Source organism: Entelurus aequoreus, linkage group LG18, assembly GCF_033978785.1.
Source record: "Entelurus aequoreus isolate RoL-2023_Sb linkage group LG18, RoL_Eaeq_v1.1, whole genome shotgun sequence".
Lineage (NCBI taxonomy): Eukaryota > Metazoa > Chordata > Actinopteri > Syngnathiformes > Syngnathidae > Entelurus > Entelurus aequoreus.
Window position 1 is genome coordinate 2,384,410 of NC_084748.1, and position 20,381 is coordinate 2,404,790.

Genomic DNA, 20,381 nt, shown 5'->3' on the forward strand with positions numbered 1-20,381 from the left:
ATGACATGTTATTATGAATGTTACTACATGACATATATACTTATATTTACCCGTCCCTAGTCGTAAAGCTGTTCATCCTGTGAGCTGAATCGGAGTGTGTTTCAGACGTAACATCAGATGATGACTTAGTGTCTCCTGAGGAAAGGCCACACATGTACGGTGGTCAAGGGCAACCATGCAGTGGTGGGCTTCCACATGTGCTACCAATGCAGGGGAAAAAAACCAAAGGTACCCACAACCAGGCACAAATTCCTCTCTCTCTCCCTCTCGCACGCACACGGCATCCCTGGAAGGAGAGGAAAGCCGTGTGACCTCTGTCCAAGGACACAGACGGAGCGGCATGGTGGCGCTGGTAGAGCCACTGTCATGTGTGAAGAAAGTGAGCGGGGGGGGGGGGGGGGGGGGGGTGGCTAGCGAGACTGGGAAAGTAGTAAGGATGGAGAGCATACCACTGAAGCCATGAATGAGGTCATCCATTTCATGGAAAAAGGATGAGAGTGGGAAAGGAGTGAATGTGAGGAAGGAGGGTGGAAGTCTGTGTGGGTGTGTCCACGCTGGTAGAGCCATACAGTACGTGGTGGTCATTATTGCACGCAGAGTGGAGGGCACCCCCCACAGAGATGTTGGCTTGTGTCTAGGGACCCTCCTGGGCTCTGTGGACCCTGCGAGGTCATTAGCTGGTCACGCCCTGATTACCACTTCTTCACCATTCACAGCACGGCTTCTTAACCATAGGGCCGGGGCTTTGCATGTTATTACATTTCATTCATGACACGACAAGCACACACTCCATGTCAGACCTGGACAAATGAAGGCCACATGTGGCTCGTTGAGCTTTTCAATCTGGCCCGCCGGACATTCACAAATAATGTTTTTAGATGTTTAAGATGTAAAGTGTAGCTGCCGTTATGATGTGCACTCATCTTTTAGAATGATCTTCAACTATACTAAGTCTTTCCATGCTTGGAATTTGCATCTTATACTAGTTACTATGCTCATCTAATTAGTTACTGTGCTCATCTAATTAGTTACTATGCTCATCTAATTACTTACTATGCTCATCTAATTACTTACTATGCTCATCTAATTACTTACTATGGTCATCTAATGAGTTACTATGGTCATCTAATGAGTTACTATGGTCATCTAATTACTTACTCTGGTCATCTAATTACTTACTCTGGTCATCTAATTACTTACTATGGTCATCTAATTAGTTACTATGGTCATCTAATTAGTTACTCTGGTCATCTAATTACTTACAATGGTCATCTAATTAGTTACTCTGGTCATCTAATTAGCTACTATGGTCATCTAATTACTTACTATGGTCATCTAATTAGTTACTCTGCTCATCTAATTAGTTACTATGGTCACTATAAGATATCTCAGATTGTAGGTGGGGTTTTTTTTCACTGTTTTTTGCATTTTTGTTTGCGTTTTGGTTGATTGTAAAATATGTTGTCAATATTCAGTGTTTTATTATTCATAGTTAATATTGTAAATCCCACATTCTTTATTTTCATGTACATTCTGGGTGTCTCAGTAAAAAAAATGTCAAATTCCATTCCGTTTTTTAAGGCGGTCTGTCATAACAATTTTATATTTCAATCATTATTGTGAGGTTTTGTATTAGTGTTCCTAAAAATAGGTATACCGGCCCCCAGACACACTTTTGTATCTAAATCTGGCCCCCGAGTCTAATAATTGCCCAGACCTGCTCTAGGTGCTACAATAAATGTTAAAGGTAACAAACTACATTAAAACTGAAAAACTGCATTTTTTGGTTTTATCACTGTCAGGACCTTTCAGGACTTTAATTTGTATTTTTCTTTATTTCTGTAGTGAGTTCCGTTACTGCGCTTTTATTTTCATTTCACTTCCTGTTTGCCTTCACTTTTTTTTCTGGCTTGAGCGCTGTCACCCTCATTGGCAACCTGGACTCACCTGTTCCACCTTGGCGGTCAGAATCCTTCCTAAACCGGCCTGCCCTGCACTCTCGATTCTTATTGTGTGTTGCCTGTGCACTTCCAAGCTGCACTTTCACTTTGTTTTTGACATGAACAAGTCATGTTTTCCTGCTGTCTCTGCATCTTGGGGTTCAAGACCATCTGAACCTAACAATTATATTGCTATTATTCAAATGTATTGTTGTCACTATTATTGTTACTAATTTAATCTGCTTTTTAAATGATATTTAAAGTCCAGTTTTTGTGCAAATAAATAAATAAATAATAAAATAAAATAAAAATAAAATAAAATAAAATAATAAAATGAATAATCATCCTGATTTCAGTATAAATAAAAAATAATCAGGATTACTGTTTTTGCCATAATCGTCCAGCTCTAATTGAACCTACCAGGGATTTTAAGCCTGGACCCTCATTACCCTTTGAACTTACAGCCGATTACAATGGAGCTCCACCACTTATGAGCAAATTATGCGTAAAACTGTGGTTTGGTTATTCGAGTGATGCTTGGCGAGCCAAATTGAAAGCTTTTGGCGAGCCGGATTTGGTTGTGGGGGCGCCTGATTTAGCCCGATCAATGTTCTTTAAGAAGTATCTGACAAAAAGTCTATAATAATAATAATAATAATACATTGTACTTATTAGGCGCCTTTCTGGGCACTCAAGGACACCGTACAAACTCAAAACAATAAAATCAATTGGATAAAAACAACAACAACAAAGACAAATCGATAAGATGTACAATGAATAAGCAGTCAGGAAGAAGTGTCTAGATTTGAAGAGGGATATTCAGTCTAAGTTACAAAAGTCTAGTGCAGTGGTTCTTAACCTTGTTGGAGGTACTGAACTCCACCAGTTTCATATGCGCATTCACCCAAACCTTCTTTAGTGAAAAATAAAATGTTTTTTCTTTCAAATTCAAGACAAAGTTATATGTTTTTGGTAACACTTTCAGTGTTTCCCATAAACTGCCAAGATACCTGTGGTGGTGGGGGCGTGGCTATGGGCGTGGTCACCATGACATCATCGATTAATTTGCATAATTTACTACAATGATTTGATTTTCTCTAAAAAGGCTCAAAAAATGTATACTTACTAATTAATAATAACAGTTTTGTTTTAAACGTCCATCCATCCATCCATTTTACAATATAATTACAACACTTTATGTACATATTTATATACAGATTTGAACAATAAGTTATTCACTGAAATATATTTATTAATTGTGGTTCTTACAAAAAATATATCTTATAAAATATAAAAGCTAAAATGTCTCTTAAAGCTCTGCCCCTTTAATTAGTGCATACTAAATAATTTAACTTTAGCCTACTACTACAAGCATATTATTTACCAGCAACATAAAGTGAAACAGGTGTCCTGCCACAGTCAGTAACAAATAAACATAAAACAGTAGTGGTGGTAGATAGACACAGAGCTTCATCAAACATCTGATCCACTGAACAAAGAGCTCCAAAAATGTTGAACTTTAGACTGCCATCAGTTTTACTCCCTACACTTAACCATGTGTTTCCTACTGCCTGCAGACTTTGCACCCTTTGTTATATACACATGTTGTGTTTCTAATAGAAATACATTTAATAAAGTCAAATACAAATAAGGCAACAAGAGAAGTATCCTACACTTCTCTTTTGTAAAGTAAATCTGAACAGCCTATATGGGCATCTACATCTACTATATGATTTGCCTGAGAAGCTGGACAGGACAAAAAAAAAAATTTATATATTTTTTTAAATTTTTTTTTTTTTTTTTTTTTTTTTTTAAATTTGTGGCGGATGTCATTCTTTCGTGGCGGGCCGCCACAAATAAATGAATGTGTGGGAAACCCTGACTTTAGTATGGGGAACATATTGTAAGTAACAAAGACTTAATTTACAGTTATTTGGACACTAGGGGAACATATTCTAAGTAATACAGACTTAATTTAGAGTTATTTGGTTAGGGTCAGGGTCAGGGTTAGAGAGTTAGGGTTATAATAAGGCCATGCCGAATAAGGCATTAATAAGTATTTAATAATGACTAGTTAAGAGCCAATATGTTACTAATTTGCATGTTAATAAGCAACTAATTAATGGTGAATATGTTCCCCATACTAAAGTGTTACCATGTTTTATGACTGGTGCACAAAATGAAGTGTGCATGAACATCACCTTGTTCAAACAACAAAACCAACATAAACTCACAACAAATGACACACCTGCAGATCAGTCAGCTGTTGCCGTACCCGTAATACGCCGATAGGGAGAAGTTTGTATTTACACGATGAGTCGGGTGTGTCTTGACCTCCGCCGAACCCCTGAGGCCGACTCACCGAACCCCTAGGGTTCCATCCAACCCAGGTTAAGAACCACTGGTCTGGTGGTAATGAGTTCCAAAGAATAAATACAACTATAAAAACAATGTTTATCCTTATGGCTGTCAGAAATAATGAGTTGGCTCAACTGGAAGGTTTACAAGAAGCCTAAAACAAAAAATCTTCAAATCAGCCATATCAGATGATTGTAAAATAAATATCCACATCATGGACCGGGACAACGGCAAAATCATCGGCACAGAAAGTAACACATTTAAACGATGGATTAAGGAGGCCATCAAACTAAGACAGGGGTCGGCAACCTTTACCACTCAAAGAGCCATTTTGGAAAGTTTCACAAATTAAAGAAAATAATGGGAGCCACAAAAAAATGTTTGAAAATTTAAAATGAAAAACACCGCATACAAAGCTTAAATTGCTTTGCGCTATGTTAACCAGGGGTCTCTGACACACGCACCGGCACGCATCTTAATAAGGAAATTTAATATTAGTGCGGCCCGCGATTTTTAATTGAATGGCGCTTGATAGCGTCTTTCTTGCCAACCCTCTCAATTTTCCGGGAGACTCCCAAATTTCAGGACGTGCTGGCACTGCTTTTAGCGCCCTCTACAGCCTGCCCAAACAACGTACCTGCTTGGCCACATGTTGAATGCAGCTTTTGCTTGCTCACGTAAGTGCCAGCAAGGCATACTTGTTCAACAGCCACACAGCTTACACTGACGGTAGCCGTACAAAAACAACTTTAACACTGTTACGTTACAAATATGCGCCACACTTTGAACCCACACCAAAAAAGAATGACAAACACATTTCTGGAGAACATCTGCACTGTAACACAACATAAACACAACACAACAAATACCCAGAATCCCATGCAGCCCTAACTCTTCCGCTCAACCGACGCACGGAGAGGGGGGGGGGGGTTGATGTGTGGGGGGGTTTGGTGGTAGCGGGGGTGTATAATGTAGACCAGAAGAGTTAGGGCTGCATGGGATTCTGGGTATTTGTTGTGTTGTGTTACGGTGCGGATGTTCTCCAGAAATGTTTTTGTCATTCTTTTTTGGTGTGGGTTCACAGTGTGGCGCATATTTGTAACGTAACAGTGTTAAAGTTGTTTTATACGGCAACCGTCAGTGTAAGCTGTGTGGCTGTTGACCAAGTATGCCTTGCTGTTGCCTACGTGTGCAAGTAAAAGCAACATATAACATGTGGCCGGGCTGGCACGCTGTTAGTAAATGCTATAGAGGACAATTAATGCAGTGCCATTAGGGCACACCCTTGATTAAGTAAGTAGAGTGAAAATAGGATAATATTTGCCCTGGGAGATTTCTAGGAGAGGCAGTCTCCTGGAAAAATCGGGGGGGGGGGGGTCATTAAGTATACTGGGAAAACCGGGAGGGTCTGCAAGTATGCAGCTGAGCCGCATCAGAGTGGTCAAAGAGCCGCATGCGGCTCCGGAGCCGCGGGTTGCCGACCCCTGAACTAAGGAAACCATCAATCGGGATGAGGGAGCATACCTGGGACTTTCTCCTCCATTTACCATCAAGCGGCGGCCAACCAGGTAGACTTGACAGGTGTGCCTGGTTGGCCACGCCTATAAGAACAGGTCAGGTGACACTTCTGAAGAAGACTGCAGATGACAGTCAAAACGTGTCAAGTGAAAATTCCATTTAATAAACCTAAAATATTGTCTGATTACAAGAACATTTGAAAAAGTATATGCATAAGAAGACATAATGAACCTTTTGAGCAATGATTTAATTGTTTAATATAGAACATTCTAGGCATTTGTCATGCTATGTTGAAGCAAAATGCACTTAAGCCCATCCACCTTCTACAAGCTGAAAGTTGGCACAGACTGCCTATTTTGAAGAATGATCCAGCTGAGTAAACTAATGAATGTCCTCAGTGAAGACCTCATGGCTGGCCTGCGACCAGCAGTAATCTTTTAATTGATGCAGTCGTGCCGCCCCAGGGGCCGCCGTCTTGATTGAAAAGTCAGACGGCGACACAGATGGAATAAATCTCACTCCTGATGAGCGACTGACTTGTCACAAGTTAAGTGCTAATTTAAGTTGGATTTGTCATTGTTGGTCATTATGTCATGACCGCAAAAAAAACTGCTACAAGTTAAAGCTGCACCGTTTTGATTATTGCAATAAATAACCATAGTTTTATTTTGTCACCGGTATTTGAGTGACAGCCATGTTGGCCAATCACAATTGTTCAGCCTCTCCTTTCAAGAGAGAAAGAGAAAGAAGCACCAGAGTGTGTTTATTCAACAGTACAATGAACTGAACGCAGTGAGCCCTCTTTTCAGTCATTCACAATCTATGACTTTACCCGCAGAGGGAGCACGGACAGAGGGCCTCACCACTCGCAGGTGAGAAGTTTGGCAAAGTAACAAAAAATAAGACAAAAATCTGATTACAAAGCCAAATGTCCCAGTGTGGGAATATTTCAGCTTCAAATGGTACGGCAATATGAGCCCATCAACACAGGCAACAACAACAAAAAGATACCTATCCTGCCTTCCTTAAGCACACTTGTACACGAAGGCAGTAAGTTCAACACCTTCCGCTCATCAAAACTCTGAACACCAGGTTGACTGATGGAGGCCAGGTTTATTGACAGTTGAAAGGGTGAAACTGTAAGACACATACATTGTAAATGTAAATGCATGAATTTAATAATGTCATATCACAGACTACAGATTATCAAGTATTCTATATGAATTAAATCTAAGTTTAACTTTGTCACACACCACTGTATGTGTTGTTATGATTAATAATACCAGTGACCATTGAGCTTTCTACAGTTTAAATTGACTTAAGTAACAGTACAACAAACGTCCACTAGATGGCGGCAGATGACAACAAATGAAAGTTAGCTGACCTGAACAGGTAATGCAATCAGAGATCGCCTAACATCATAAAACACACACATTTCACGGCTAAATATGACTCATTGTGTACTATAAACATTAAATATGAGTACATACCAACGATGCCACGAACAGCATAAGATGTGATAGTTGTTTGCTGAGAAACACGAGGAGTGAAGCGGAGTTGTGCGCACCTGTCTGAAATCTTTCCGGAGTCTAAACACGTGACCTATCTGCGTTTCTTAAAGGTACAGCTCACTTAACAGAACCAACTGAAATGACTTGGAAATAACACACACTGAATAAAGTAATCTTAATAACTGAGGCAGAACAATACCTATGAAGGCAACGTTGGACCTCGTTTTGCAAACTAGGACACAAAATGCACTTCAAAAGTTCCAATATTTATTTACTGTATTCCACACTATAAAGCATATAAGCCACACCCACAACATTTTCTTAGAATTGTTTACATTTTCCATATACCAGCCGCCGTTATGAAATGAATTATTTTCACAGAAAGATTTTATAAATATTTATTGACACGGCAGTAAAATGGATGACCAAAAAAAACAGAAGTCATCATCATGGACCCACTAGCATGGACGCTAGCTCTCCAATCAGCTAAACAGACTCAATAACTCCACGGCGACGTCTGGGTGAATTTATGAAAGTGAAACAATACAAAAAGAATGCAATTGTAAGTTAATAATACTAACACTGATACTTGTAAACGTGTTAGCATATTAGCTCATGCTAACGACGCTAGCATGTACAAATATGCATGAAAACACTCCTACAGACATCACACATGGGACGCTTTAAGAAGTAAGAATTGTTTTAGTTATATTGTAAAACTTACAGACGTTGTTTGGAGTGATGATTGAAGAATCCATACGTGTAGACCCGCTATGGACGGCTAGAAGACAGAACAGCACTTCTTCTTCCGGTTCAAGGCTCAGTCTAAACAGAAGGGCGACGCAGCACCTGCAGTGAGCGAACTCGTCCAAAAGATGGCGCTATAGCACAAAAAATACACTTATTCAGTGTATTTGCTTGTTTTCTTTTAAACTATTTTGTTATGGTCGCCAGGCTTCAAAGCAGTTTGAAGTCCGGAATTTACAGTAAGTCATTTTTTTTTACAGAAATTAGTCTACAAAAGCCAAAAGCAGTGAAGTAGTGTAAAAGGTAAATAAAAAGAGAATACAACAAATCCTTTTCAACTTATATTCAATTGAATAGACTGCAAAGACAAGATATTTCATGTTCACACTGACAAACTTCATAATAAATCATTAATAATCTTTAACTTAGAATTGAATGGCAGCAACACATTGCAAAAAGGGCATTTTTACCAGTGTGTTACATGGCCTTTCCTTTTAACAACACTCAGTAAAGGTTTGGGAAGTGAGGAGACACATTTTTGAAGTGGAATTATTTCCCATTCTTGCTTGATGTACAGCTTAAGTTGTTCAACAGTCTCCCTTCTCATATTTTAGCCTTCACACATTTCCAATGTCTGGACTACAGGCAGGCCAGTCTAGTACCCACACTCTTTTTCTACAAAGCCACACTGTTGTAACACGTGGCTTGGCGTCGTCTTGCTGAAATAAGCAGGGGCGTCCATGATAACAACATATGTTGCTCCAAAAGCTGTATGTACCTTTCAGCATTAATGGTGCCTTCACAGATGTGTAAGTTACCCATGTCTTGGCCACTAATACACCCCCATACCATCACACATGCTGCCTTTTACACTTTCACCCTAGAACAATCCGGATGGTTCTTTTCCTCTTTGGTCCACAGTTTCCAAAAGCAATTTGAAATGTGGACTCGTCAGACCACAGAACACTTTCCCACTTTGCATCAGTCCATCTTAGATGAGCTTGTTTCTGGGTGTTGTTGATAAATGGCTTTGGCTTTGCATAGGAGAGTTTTAACTTGCACTTACAGATGTAGCGACCAACTGTAGTTACTGACAGTGGTTTTCTGAAGTGTTCCTGCGCCCATGTGGTGATATCCTTTACACACTGATGCCTGTTTTTGATGCAGTACAGCCTGAGGGATGGAAGGTGTGTAATATCATGGCTTACGTGCAGTGATTTCTCCACATTCTCTCAACCTTTTGATGATATTACGGAGCGTAGATGGTGAAATCCCTCAATTCCTTGTTGAGAAATGTTGTCCTTCAACAATTTGCTCAGGCATTTGTTGACAAAGTGGTGACCCTCGCCCCCGTCCTTGTTTGTGAACAACTGGAAGCTGCTTTTATACCCAATCATGGCACCCACCTGTTCCCAATGAGCCTGTTCACCTGTGGGATGTTCCAAATAAGAGCATTCCTCAACTTTATCACTCTTTTTTGCCACTTGTGCCAGCTTTTCTGACACATGTTGCAGGCATCAAACTCCAAATGAGCTAATATTTGCCAAAAATAGCAAAGTTTCTCAGTGTGAACATGAAATATCTTGTCTTTGCAGTCTATTCAATTGAATATAAGTTGAAAAGGATTTGTTTCTATTTAGCATTTACACAACGTGACAACTTCACCGCTTTTGGGGTGTGTACAAATGACGAGGAGTGTCATTTTCTGAAAAGTATTTTGTGAAGACGAGATGATTATCAGACTGGATACAAACGTCCTTCTACCTGCCAGCAGTCGCTGCAGTCTGTCTCGGCATGGAGGCACCTTTGAAATCCTTTTAAAGATTTGTGACAGCCACAATGTGGAGCACTTCCACTTTTGGTGCATTTCACTGGGCGGAATCACCTCACTTTCATGCACACTACTGCTGACTTATGATGGCCTCATTGGGGGATTTCATCGCAACAAAGTGGTCAGGCGGCCATTAACAGGAGATGGAAAGGTCTTTTGATCATGCACACTGAGTGTGTGTGTGTGTGTGTGTGTGTGTGCGTGTGCGTGTGCGTGTGTGTGTGTGTGTGTGTGCGTGTGCGTGTGTGTGTGTGCACGTGTTAGGGCTTTTCTTCGATGTCTTCCTAGCGCTCCATCTTGCTAACAGACCACTAGTGACTTGTGCCATGGGGAGAGCGAGACAAATGCTGGACTTGATTTAGTGCTGGATGCAGACTTGGTCTAGATTGGATTGCCTCAGGTGCCTGGTGGGGATCAAATACTTTGTTTACAAGTGAGATGCACGGGAGATGCTTCTATTTGAGTCACAGCCGCCTTTCGTTTGTCTGCAGCTTTTTGGAGCGTCTGCTTTGTGAACTTGTCTGTGGAACTGAAAATAACTCATGTGTCTGCGTCTAGAAGAGGAGGAGAGGGGAAAGTAGCGTAACGCACGTTGTGTAAACAATGCACACCGAGGCACAACACACGGCATGCTAGCAGCTAACGGGCTAGGATAGACTGACCATACGTCCTCTTTTCACCGGACATGTCCTCTTTTGCGGAGTTTCTTAAATGCCTCAAATGTCCGGCATTTTGAGTTAGGGTGGCGTATATTTTCAATGTACGCTCAGGGTTAAGAAGGGGTTAAAAACAAAACAAACAGCAGCATTGGTGAGGGAGGGGCAGAGACAGAGAGAGAGAGAGAGTTATGATAAGCGCGCATGCGTCGCCAGGCTCTGCTTTTTATCCATAGATTTAATGTTTTATTATCTATAGCAGGGGTGTCAAAAGTGTGCCCCGGAGGCCATTTGCGGCCCACAGCTAATGTTTTAAAGGCCCACGGCACATTCTAAAAATATTACTAAAATAAGCAAAAACATAACAAAAGTGAAATAAAAAAGCTTTAATTTAGAAAAAGTTGCAATGTTGACTAATAAAACAAATCTGTTTTGTTTTTCTTTCAAACTGTCATTGCTCAAAACATAATATTGAATCAAAATCAATGTTATTATGAATTATTGACCTTTTTAAGGTTCCCATTACTTCACATCAAATATTACACTAAGAAAAATATTTTTGGTGGAAGATTTTGCAAATTTGGTAAATAAATAACCCAAAAATTTATATTTTGTTGTTTTTTTACTGTACCGAAAATGAACCGAACCGTGACCTCTAAACCGAGGTACGTACCGAACCAAAATTTTATATATATATATATATATATTAGGGCTGCAACTAACGATTAATTTGATAATCGATTAATCTGTTGATTATTACTTCGATTAATCGATTAATAATCGGATAAAAGAGACAAACTACATTTCTATCCTTTCCAGTATTTTATTTAAAGAAAACAGCATAATGGCACCATACTTATTTTGATTATTGTTTCTCAGCTGTTTGTACATGTTGCAGTTTATAAATAAAGGTTTATTTAAAAAAATAAAAAAATAAAAAGCCTCTGCGCATGCGCATAGCATAGATCCAACGAATCGATGACTAAATTAATCGGTAACTATTTTTATAATCGATTTTAATCGATTAGTTGTTGCAGCCCTAATATGTGTATATATATATATATATATATATATATATATATATATATATATATATATATATATATATATATATATATATATATATATATATATATATACATATTTTTAAATCAGGGACATTTCCAAAAAGTGATATTGGTGTCACAGTGTTTACAATGGACACCAAGCCATACGAATGTCAGAATAATTCTCACCAATAAAGATAAAACTGGTAATATTCTGATCCCATCTTAGAGATGTCAGTAATTGTTGGCATGACAACAACGAATGACCGCTGGTTTAACAAAGAGCCAGTTTTCTAAAGAAGAAGGATGCAGAGGCATAAATCTATCTCTACTGTACATACAGTATGTTATGTGTTCAGGGTACTGGACTCCACGTACTAGGCGGGCATTAAAACCATGGAGGTGGAAAAAAGACAAACGACTTACCTCACATACAGAAAGGCAAGCCCAAATAAATGACTATTTGTTCAAAAAATAAGCAACACTGTTTAATCTTCGACTTAGACAAACTTTAATGATCCACAAGAATCCACTTCCTGCTGAGGAAACAAATGTGAGGGAATTGCTACTAAGAATAATACAATCCAGACTACACATGTGGTAGCAGTCACTATGGACCCTCCACCCTCCATGGACTGACACACCTTCCGTCCTCGAATGACACACCTTCCGTCCTCGACTGACACACCCTCCACCACCATCGACTGACACACCCTCCACCATCGACTGACACACCCTCCACCATGTACTGGCACACCCTCCACCATGGACTGACACACCCTCCACCACCATCGACTGACACACCCTCCACCATCGACTGACACACCCTCCACCATCGACTGACACACCCTCCACCATGGACTGACACACCCTCCACCATCAACTGACACACCCTCCATCATCGAATGACACACCCTCCACCATCGACTGACACACCCTCCACCATCGACTGACACACCCTCCATCATCGACTGACACACCCTCCACCATTGACTGACACACCATCCACCATCGACTGACACACCCTCCATCATCGACTGACACACCCTCCATCATCGACTGACACACCCTCCACCATGTACTGACACACCCTCCACCATGGACTGACACACCCTCCACCACCATCGACTGACACACCCTCCACCATCGACTGACACACCCTCCACCATCGACTGACACACCCTCCACCATCGACTGACACACCTCCACCATGGACTGACACACCCTCCACCATCAACTGACACACCCTCCATCATCGAATGACACACCCTCCACCATCGACTGACACACCCTCCACCATCGACTGACACACCCTCCATCATCGACTGACACACCCTCCACCATTGACTGACACACCATCCACCATCGACTGACACACCCTCCATCATCGACTGACACACCCTCCATCATCGACTGACACACCCTCCATCATCGACTGACACACCCTCCACCATTGACTGACACACCATCCACCATCGACTGACACACCCTCCACCATCGACTGACACACCCTCCACCATTGACTGACACACCATCCACCATCGACTGACACACCCTCCATCATCGACTGACACACCCTCCCCCACCATCAACTGACACACCCTCCCCCACCATGGACTGACACACTCTCCACCTTCGACTGACACACCCTCCACCATCGACTGACACACCCTCCACCATCGACTGACACACCCTCCATCATCGACTGACACACCCTCCATCATCGACTGACACACCCACCACCATGGACTGACACACCCTCCACCATGGACTGACACACCCTCCACCATTGACTGACACACCCTCCACCATCGACTGACACACCCTCCACCCTCGACTGACACACCCTCCATCATCGACTGACACACCCTCCATCATCGACTGACACACCCTCCATCATCGACTGACACACCCTCCATCATCGACTGACACACCCTCCACCATCGACTGACACACCCTTTGCCAAAGACTGGCATCTCAAAATAATGAATGTAAAAATAATCCATCGATCCATTTTCTACCTCTTGTCCCTTTTGGGGTTGTGGGGGGTGCTGGAGCCTACCTCAGCTGCATCCGGGCGGAAGGTGTGGTACAATCACTTTAATCTGCAACTATGCATGATTAATGCGATCATTTTTGTTGATTAATGGCATGAGTTAAGTGGTTATTTTGGCCAGCCCTCATATAAAGTGTATTATTGTACAGTATACAGTACAGTATACTACACATTGTCAGGGGTGTTGAGGAGATGGACAGTCAGTGAGAAGTTGTGTGGTGGTCCAGAGGGAAGACCTTAGAACAGACTGCTCTGGACCAGTACAACTCCCCCAGCTTGATGGTACTTTGTCCCAGCCAGGGTGTTTAGTGGCAGGGGACGCCACACCAGCACTAGCATGGTGGTGCACACATCATCACATTAGCTCCCGGCCTCAGAGGACATTAGACTAAATTGGATTGATATTATTTACGATAGTTAGTGGTTCCTGTTGGGCTCTGAGAGCGTGCTGGCGAGTGCAGAGCAGCTATTTGCTGTTGCGAGGCTCAGAGCTAATCTCCTTCTGGCCCTCCGGCGTTTGGAGTTGTCTTTTATTTCCACATGTGACTCATTCTCATGAAGCACTTGTGTCTGTAGCTCTCCCTCGGCCAGTCGTGACTCCTTCACCCCTTAAAGGACCACCGCGTCATGAAGGGCGACTCATTGGCAGCAGACAGAACATTCTCCATCTTCGGGGTATTTCATGGAAACATGTTGACACGTTCAGGCAAAAATGGTACCAGCATGTCTCGTTTGATGTAAATGTGGCTACCGTGTGTTGCTAAAGGGGAACTGTACTTATCATTCAAAATCTTTATGGGGGACAAAGAAACATCTTTAACTCTTTGAAGCATTCCAACTCATAAATTAAGATTAGCAAAAGTCAGCTAACAATTAAACCAACAAGAGTCGCTCTATTCTGCCTATAAAGCGCGCTAAAAAAAGCTCCAACATTTTATATACACGCCGTAAGTACATATGTAATGTAGTAACATTCATAATAACATGTAATATATACATGATGTAAGTATATATGTCATGTAGTAACATTCATAATAACATGTAATATATACATGATGTAAGTATATATGTCATGTAGTAACATTCATAATAACATGTAATATATACATGATGTAAGTATATATGTCATGTAGTAACATTCATAATAACATGTAATATATACATGATGTAAGTACATATGTAGTGTAGTAACATTCATGATAACATGTAATATATACATGATGTAAGTATATATGTCATGTAGTAACATTCATAATAACATGTAATATATACATGATGTAAGTATATATGTCATGTAGTAACATTCATAATAACATGTAATATATACATGATGTAAGTATATATGTCATGTAGTAACATTCATAATAACATGTAATATATACATGATGTAAGTATATATGTCATGTAGTAACATTCATAATAACATGTAATATATACATGATGTAAGTATATATGACATGTAGTAACATTCATAATAACATGTAATATATACATGATGTAAGTATATATGTCATGTAGTAACATTCATAATAACATGTAATATATACATGATGTAAGTATATATGTAATGTAGTAAGATTCATAATAACATGTAATATATACATGATGTAAGTATATATGTCATGAGGTAACATTCATAATAACATGTAATATATACATGATGTAAGTATATATGTAATGTAGTAACATTCATAATAACATGTAATATATACATGATGTAAGTATATATGTCATGTATAATAACATGTAATATTTATGTATTTTGCTCATTTTGAGCATACAGCAGCGTATTAATTTCACAAACGCATCACAACGTTCGCTTTCCTTCAACAACAACAACAACAACAACAAGAAGACTACTAGTCATGACAGACTTGATGAGAGACAACAAAGACTACTTTGGGACAAATGATGATCCAGAACCTTATATTTTTTTAAGCTGAACATAAGGAGGATGATCTACAAGTTTTAGAAGCTGAGTGATAAGGGGACACAGTAAGTAGCAGTATAGCTAAGAATTACAAACTACGAACATAAAAAAACAATCACTTACTGTACCATGTCTGCTCTCACTGGGATGCCGATTGATGGGATGTTTATCCTCCTGTTTCGATGAAGATTTAATCATAATCCACCTGGAGGTAAATAAAAACAAAAAATAATCAAAGGTGGCTGCAAATGACCGTTTTTTTCGTGTTTTTCTTGCCATCTCCGGGTATAAGTTTGACGTCAAAGTTGACCAACTTCTCGGTTTATGTCCACAACGTTGTACTATCCAGGTGAGTGGCATGATTTATCATCTACAATTCACTTTCACCAACTCCGAGGCCACGCAGCAGCTCAACATGTCAATACAGCAGCATAAAGCTAGTTAGCTCTGTGATCACAGCAACACTACAGTAAACAATATTGCTAATACTTGCTTAATATTCAGGTCACATGATGTAAATGGAGTATTGGTTTTTTTCGTGTATTTTAGTTATGTTATTTTTTGTTAGTACTTGCCTTATTTTACCACTTATAATGCATTAAAAAAAAACATGTGTTTTTGTCTTAGATAAGGATTGTGACTAATAGGCAACATTCCAAAGAAAGTCCTTTAAGTACCAAACCGCTGCACCGCAAACCTTTTTACCCAATCAATGTGTACAAAAAGAATCATGCAGTACATATTGACCTTTTATTAATTCTGTGCATGTGTGTGTGTGTGTGTGTGTGTGTGTGTGTGTGTGTGTGTGTGTGTGTGTGTGTGTGTGTGTGTGTGTGTGTGTGTGTGTGTGTGTGTGTGTGCTGCAGGCTGTGTGTGTGTGACATGGACAGACTCGGCCGCAATGAATTCATCGGCGAGGTGAGAGTGGCCCTGAAGAAGCTCCGAGAAGGAGACAACAAACGCTACAACATGGGTCTGGAGAGAATTGCACCCGTACGTACTTTCATGCGTCTAATACTATACACTGTACTTACCTGTGTTGCACTGGAGGGTCATGTGTTGTATACACCAGCTCTATGGACTATGTACACCAGTGTTTTTCAACCTTTTTTGAGCCAAGGCACATTTTTTGCGTAGAAAAAATGCAGAGGCACACCACCGGCGGAAATCATTTAAAAAAACGAAACTCAGTTGACAGTAAAAAGTCGTTGTCGCAATTGTTGGATATGACTTTAAAGCAGGCCTGGGCAATTATTTGACTCGGGGGGGGCAGATTTAGATAAAAAGGTGTGTTATTTGGCCGGTATATCTATTTTTAGGAACACTAATACAAAACCTCACAATAATGATTGAAAGCTAAAAACGTAATGACAGACCGCCTTAAAAAACGGAATGGAATTTGACATTTTTTTTTACTGAATGAGACGTGAAAAGAAAGAATGTGGGATTTACAATATTAACTATGAAGGATAAAACACTGAATATTGACTAAATATTTTACAATCAACCGAAACTTAACCAAAATGCAACAAACAGTGAAATATGAACGCGAAGGTTAAAAAAAACAACCCACCTACAATCTGACATATCTCATAGTGACCTAAGTACCGTATTTTACGCACTATAAGGCGCACCTAAAAACCTCCAATTTTCTCAAAAGCTGACAGTGCGCCTTATAATCCAGTGCGCCTTATATATGGACCACTATTGAGCCACAACAGGTCTCGCAACTACGGGATGCATAACGTAACCCCAGCCTCTACTGTAGCGTCTATTCTATGCGCCTTATAATGCGGTGCGCCTTATATATGAACAACGTTTTAAAATAGGCCATTCATTGAAGGTGCGCCTTATAATCCGGTGAGCCTTATAGTGCGGAAAATACGGTAAGTAATTAGATGAGCATAGTAAGTAATTAGATGACCATAGTAACTAATTAGATGACCATAGTAAGTAATTAGATGAGCATAGTAGCTAATTAGATGAGCATAGTAACTAATTAGATTATGCCGATTCCAAGCATGTAAAGACTTAGTATAGTTGAAGATCATTCTAAAAGATGAGTGCACATCATAATGGCAGCTACACTTTCCATCTTAAACATCTAAAATAATTATTTAGGAATGTCCAGCAAGCCAAATTGAAAAGCTCAACGGGCGACATGTGGCCTTAATTTGCCCAGGTCTGCTTCAAAGCATAACCAAGCATGCATCACTATAGCTCTTGTCTCAAAGTAGGTGTACTGTCACCACCTGTCACATCACACCCTGACTTATTTGGACTTTTTTGCTATTTTCTTGTGTGTAGTGTTTCACTTCTTGTCTTGCGCTCCTATTTTGGTGGCTTTTTCTCTTTTTTTGGTATTTTCCTGTAGCAGTTTCATGTCTTCCTTTGAGCGATATTTTCCGCATCTACTTTGTTTTAGCAATGAAGAATATTTCAGTTGTTTTATCCTTCTTTGTGGGGACATTGTTGATTGTCATGTCATGTTGCGATGTACATTGTCTTTGCTCTACAGTAAGTCTTTGCTGTCGTCCAGCATTCTGTTTTTGTTTACTTTGTAGCCAGTTCAGTTTTAGTTTTGTTCTGCGTAGCCTTCCCTAAGCTTCAATGCCTTTTCTCGCGCCAACATATTTCTCCGACCTCCTTCAGCCTTACTGCCCCACCCGATCCCTAAGATCAGTCGATCAGCTGCTACTGACGGTCCCTGACACAAGGCTGAAGCTTAGAGGTGACAGAGCTTTCGCTGCTGCTGCTCCCAAGCTCTGGAACGACCTACCTCTGAGTGTTAGACAAGCCTCCTCTCTTCCTGTTTTTAAATCTCTCTTAAAAACATACTTTTATTCCATGGCTTTTAACACTGAGTGATACCCATCCTGCAATGGCGCCCCATAATACACCTGCTGTCAACCTGTTTTTATATTTTATTTATTTATTTTTTATCGTGTTCTGTTTGTGTTGTGTTGTGTTTGCTTGGTTCTTGTATTATTTTTAACCTGCCCATTGTACAGCACTTTGGCTACCCCTGTGGTACATTTTAAATGTGCTTTATAAATAAAGTTGATTTGATTTGATTTGATTCTTAGGGGCACTCACCTTTTGTTTATTTTTGGTTTAAATATTAGACACCTTTTTACCTGCACACTGCCTCCCGCTGTTTCCGACATCTACAATGCAATTAGCTACTGTTGCGTCGGACCAGTTCTTCCTCCAAGGGAATCTAAGTTACTGGTCAATCCTAAGTTCTTTCGATGACATATATGCTGAGTAAGAAGGACCATCAAGACAGAATTGGAATATTTTCAAGTTTATACCAAAGCTTTAGGAGATCAACTTAATCAATTCATCCATATCGGCTGCTCTAGGTGATCTGGCATTCCAAGGACAAAACACACTCTTATCACACAAAATAATAATAATAATAACAATATGATGTTTCATGGTCATGTTGAGTCAAATCTGATGTTTCATGGTCATGTTGAGTCAAATCTGATGTTTCATGGTCATGTTGAGTCAATATGAAGTTTCATGGTCATGTTGAGTCAAATCTGATGTTTCATGGTCATGTTGAGTCAAATGTGATGTTTCATGGTCATGACTGCGTGTTTGTGTTGTTCCAGAATAAAGAGTCCAACAATCAAGCGGTGGAGCAGGGCGCTCCTACTGCAGAGGAGGAGGTACTCGCCTTATCTCTCTTGTCATTTCATCCCCGCATAAAGAAAGATGCATGGCAGGGAAATCATGAGCCGCTTATAGCACAAACTAGTACTTATTAGTCCCGTGTGCTTGTTATCTAATCCTTTCTCATGATTCTAGAGACAAGGGCTAATAGCTTTTGGCCTCCAGGGGCAGCGTTGCAGTGTCATGTTGCAGCTTTTAACTACACACTTTTATTACACTGGCTGCACTTTTTCATTTAGTTTAGTCAATAGTCTTTGGACCAAAATGTATTTTAGTTTTAGTCCTCATCTAAATTGATTTACTCTAAGGCTAGTCGAGGAAAATTACAGTACGCTATGTCGACTAAAATATAAAGGATCTCGGAAGTTGTCTTGAAACCACTTTTATTAAAGTCATTGCACAGCATCTAAGCACTTTTTCAAATGTTGAATAAAATCTGACAAAAGTGGTCATATGTAGACAAAAACTAGTTTTATTCTATATTTGGAACACAAACAAGTGTTATAAATCCAAACTTATATATATATATATATACACTACCGTTCAAAAGTTTGGGGTCACATTAAAATGTCCTTATTTTTCACTGAAGATAACTTTAAACTAGTCTTAACTTGAAAGAAATACACTCTATACATTGCTAATGTGCTAAATGACTATTCTAGCTGCAAATGTCTGCTTTTTGGTGCAATATCTACATAGGTGTATAGAGGCCCATTTCCAGCAACTATCACTCCAGTGTTCTAATGGTACAATGTGTTTGCTCATTGGCTCAGAAGGCTAATTGATGATTAGAAAACCCTTGTGCAATCATGTTCACACATCTGAAAACACTTTAGCTCGTTACAGAAGCTACAAAACTGACCTTCCTTTGAGCAGATTGAGTTTCTGGAGCATCACATTTGTGGGGTCAATTAAACGCTCAAAATGGCCAGAAGAAGAGAACTTTCATCTGAAACTCGACAGTCTATTCTTGTTCTTAGAAATGAAGGCTCAAACACTAAATTGTTTGGGTGACCCCAAACTTTTGAACGGTAGTGTATATATATATATATATATATACATATATATATATATATATATATATATATATATATATATATATATATA

The 20,381-nt window shown here is 39.8% G+C and overlaps 1 protein-coding gene across 13 annotated transcripts in view; it reads left to right on the forward strand.

Moving 5' to 3' along the window:
• Nucleotides 1–20,381, forward strand: part of doc2d (double C2-like domains, delta) — a 240,410-nt gene that overhangs the window by 165,132 nt on the left and 54,897 nt on the right. For all 13 annotated transcript variants that reach the window (XM_062026282.1, XM_062026274.1, XM_062026269.1 and 10 more), the window contains 2 exons: nucleotides 16,460–16,586; nucleotides 19,214–19,270. In XM_062026282.1, coding sequence (XP_061882266.1) covers nucleotides 16,460–16,586; nucleotides 19,214–19,270 — 184 coding nt within the window. The remainder of the gene's footprint in view (nucleotides 1–16,459; nucleotides 16,587–19,213; nucleotides 19,271–20,381) is intronic.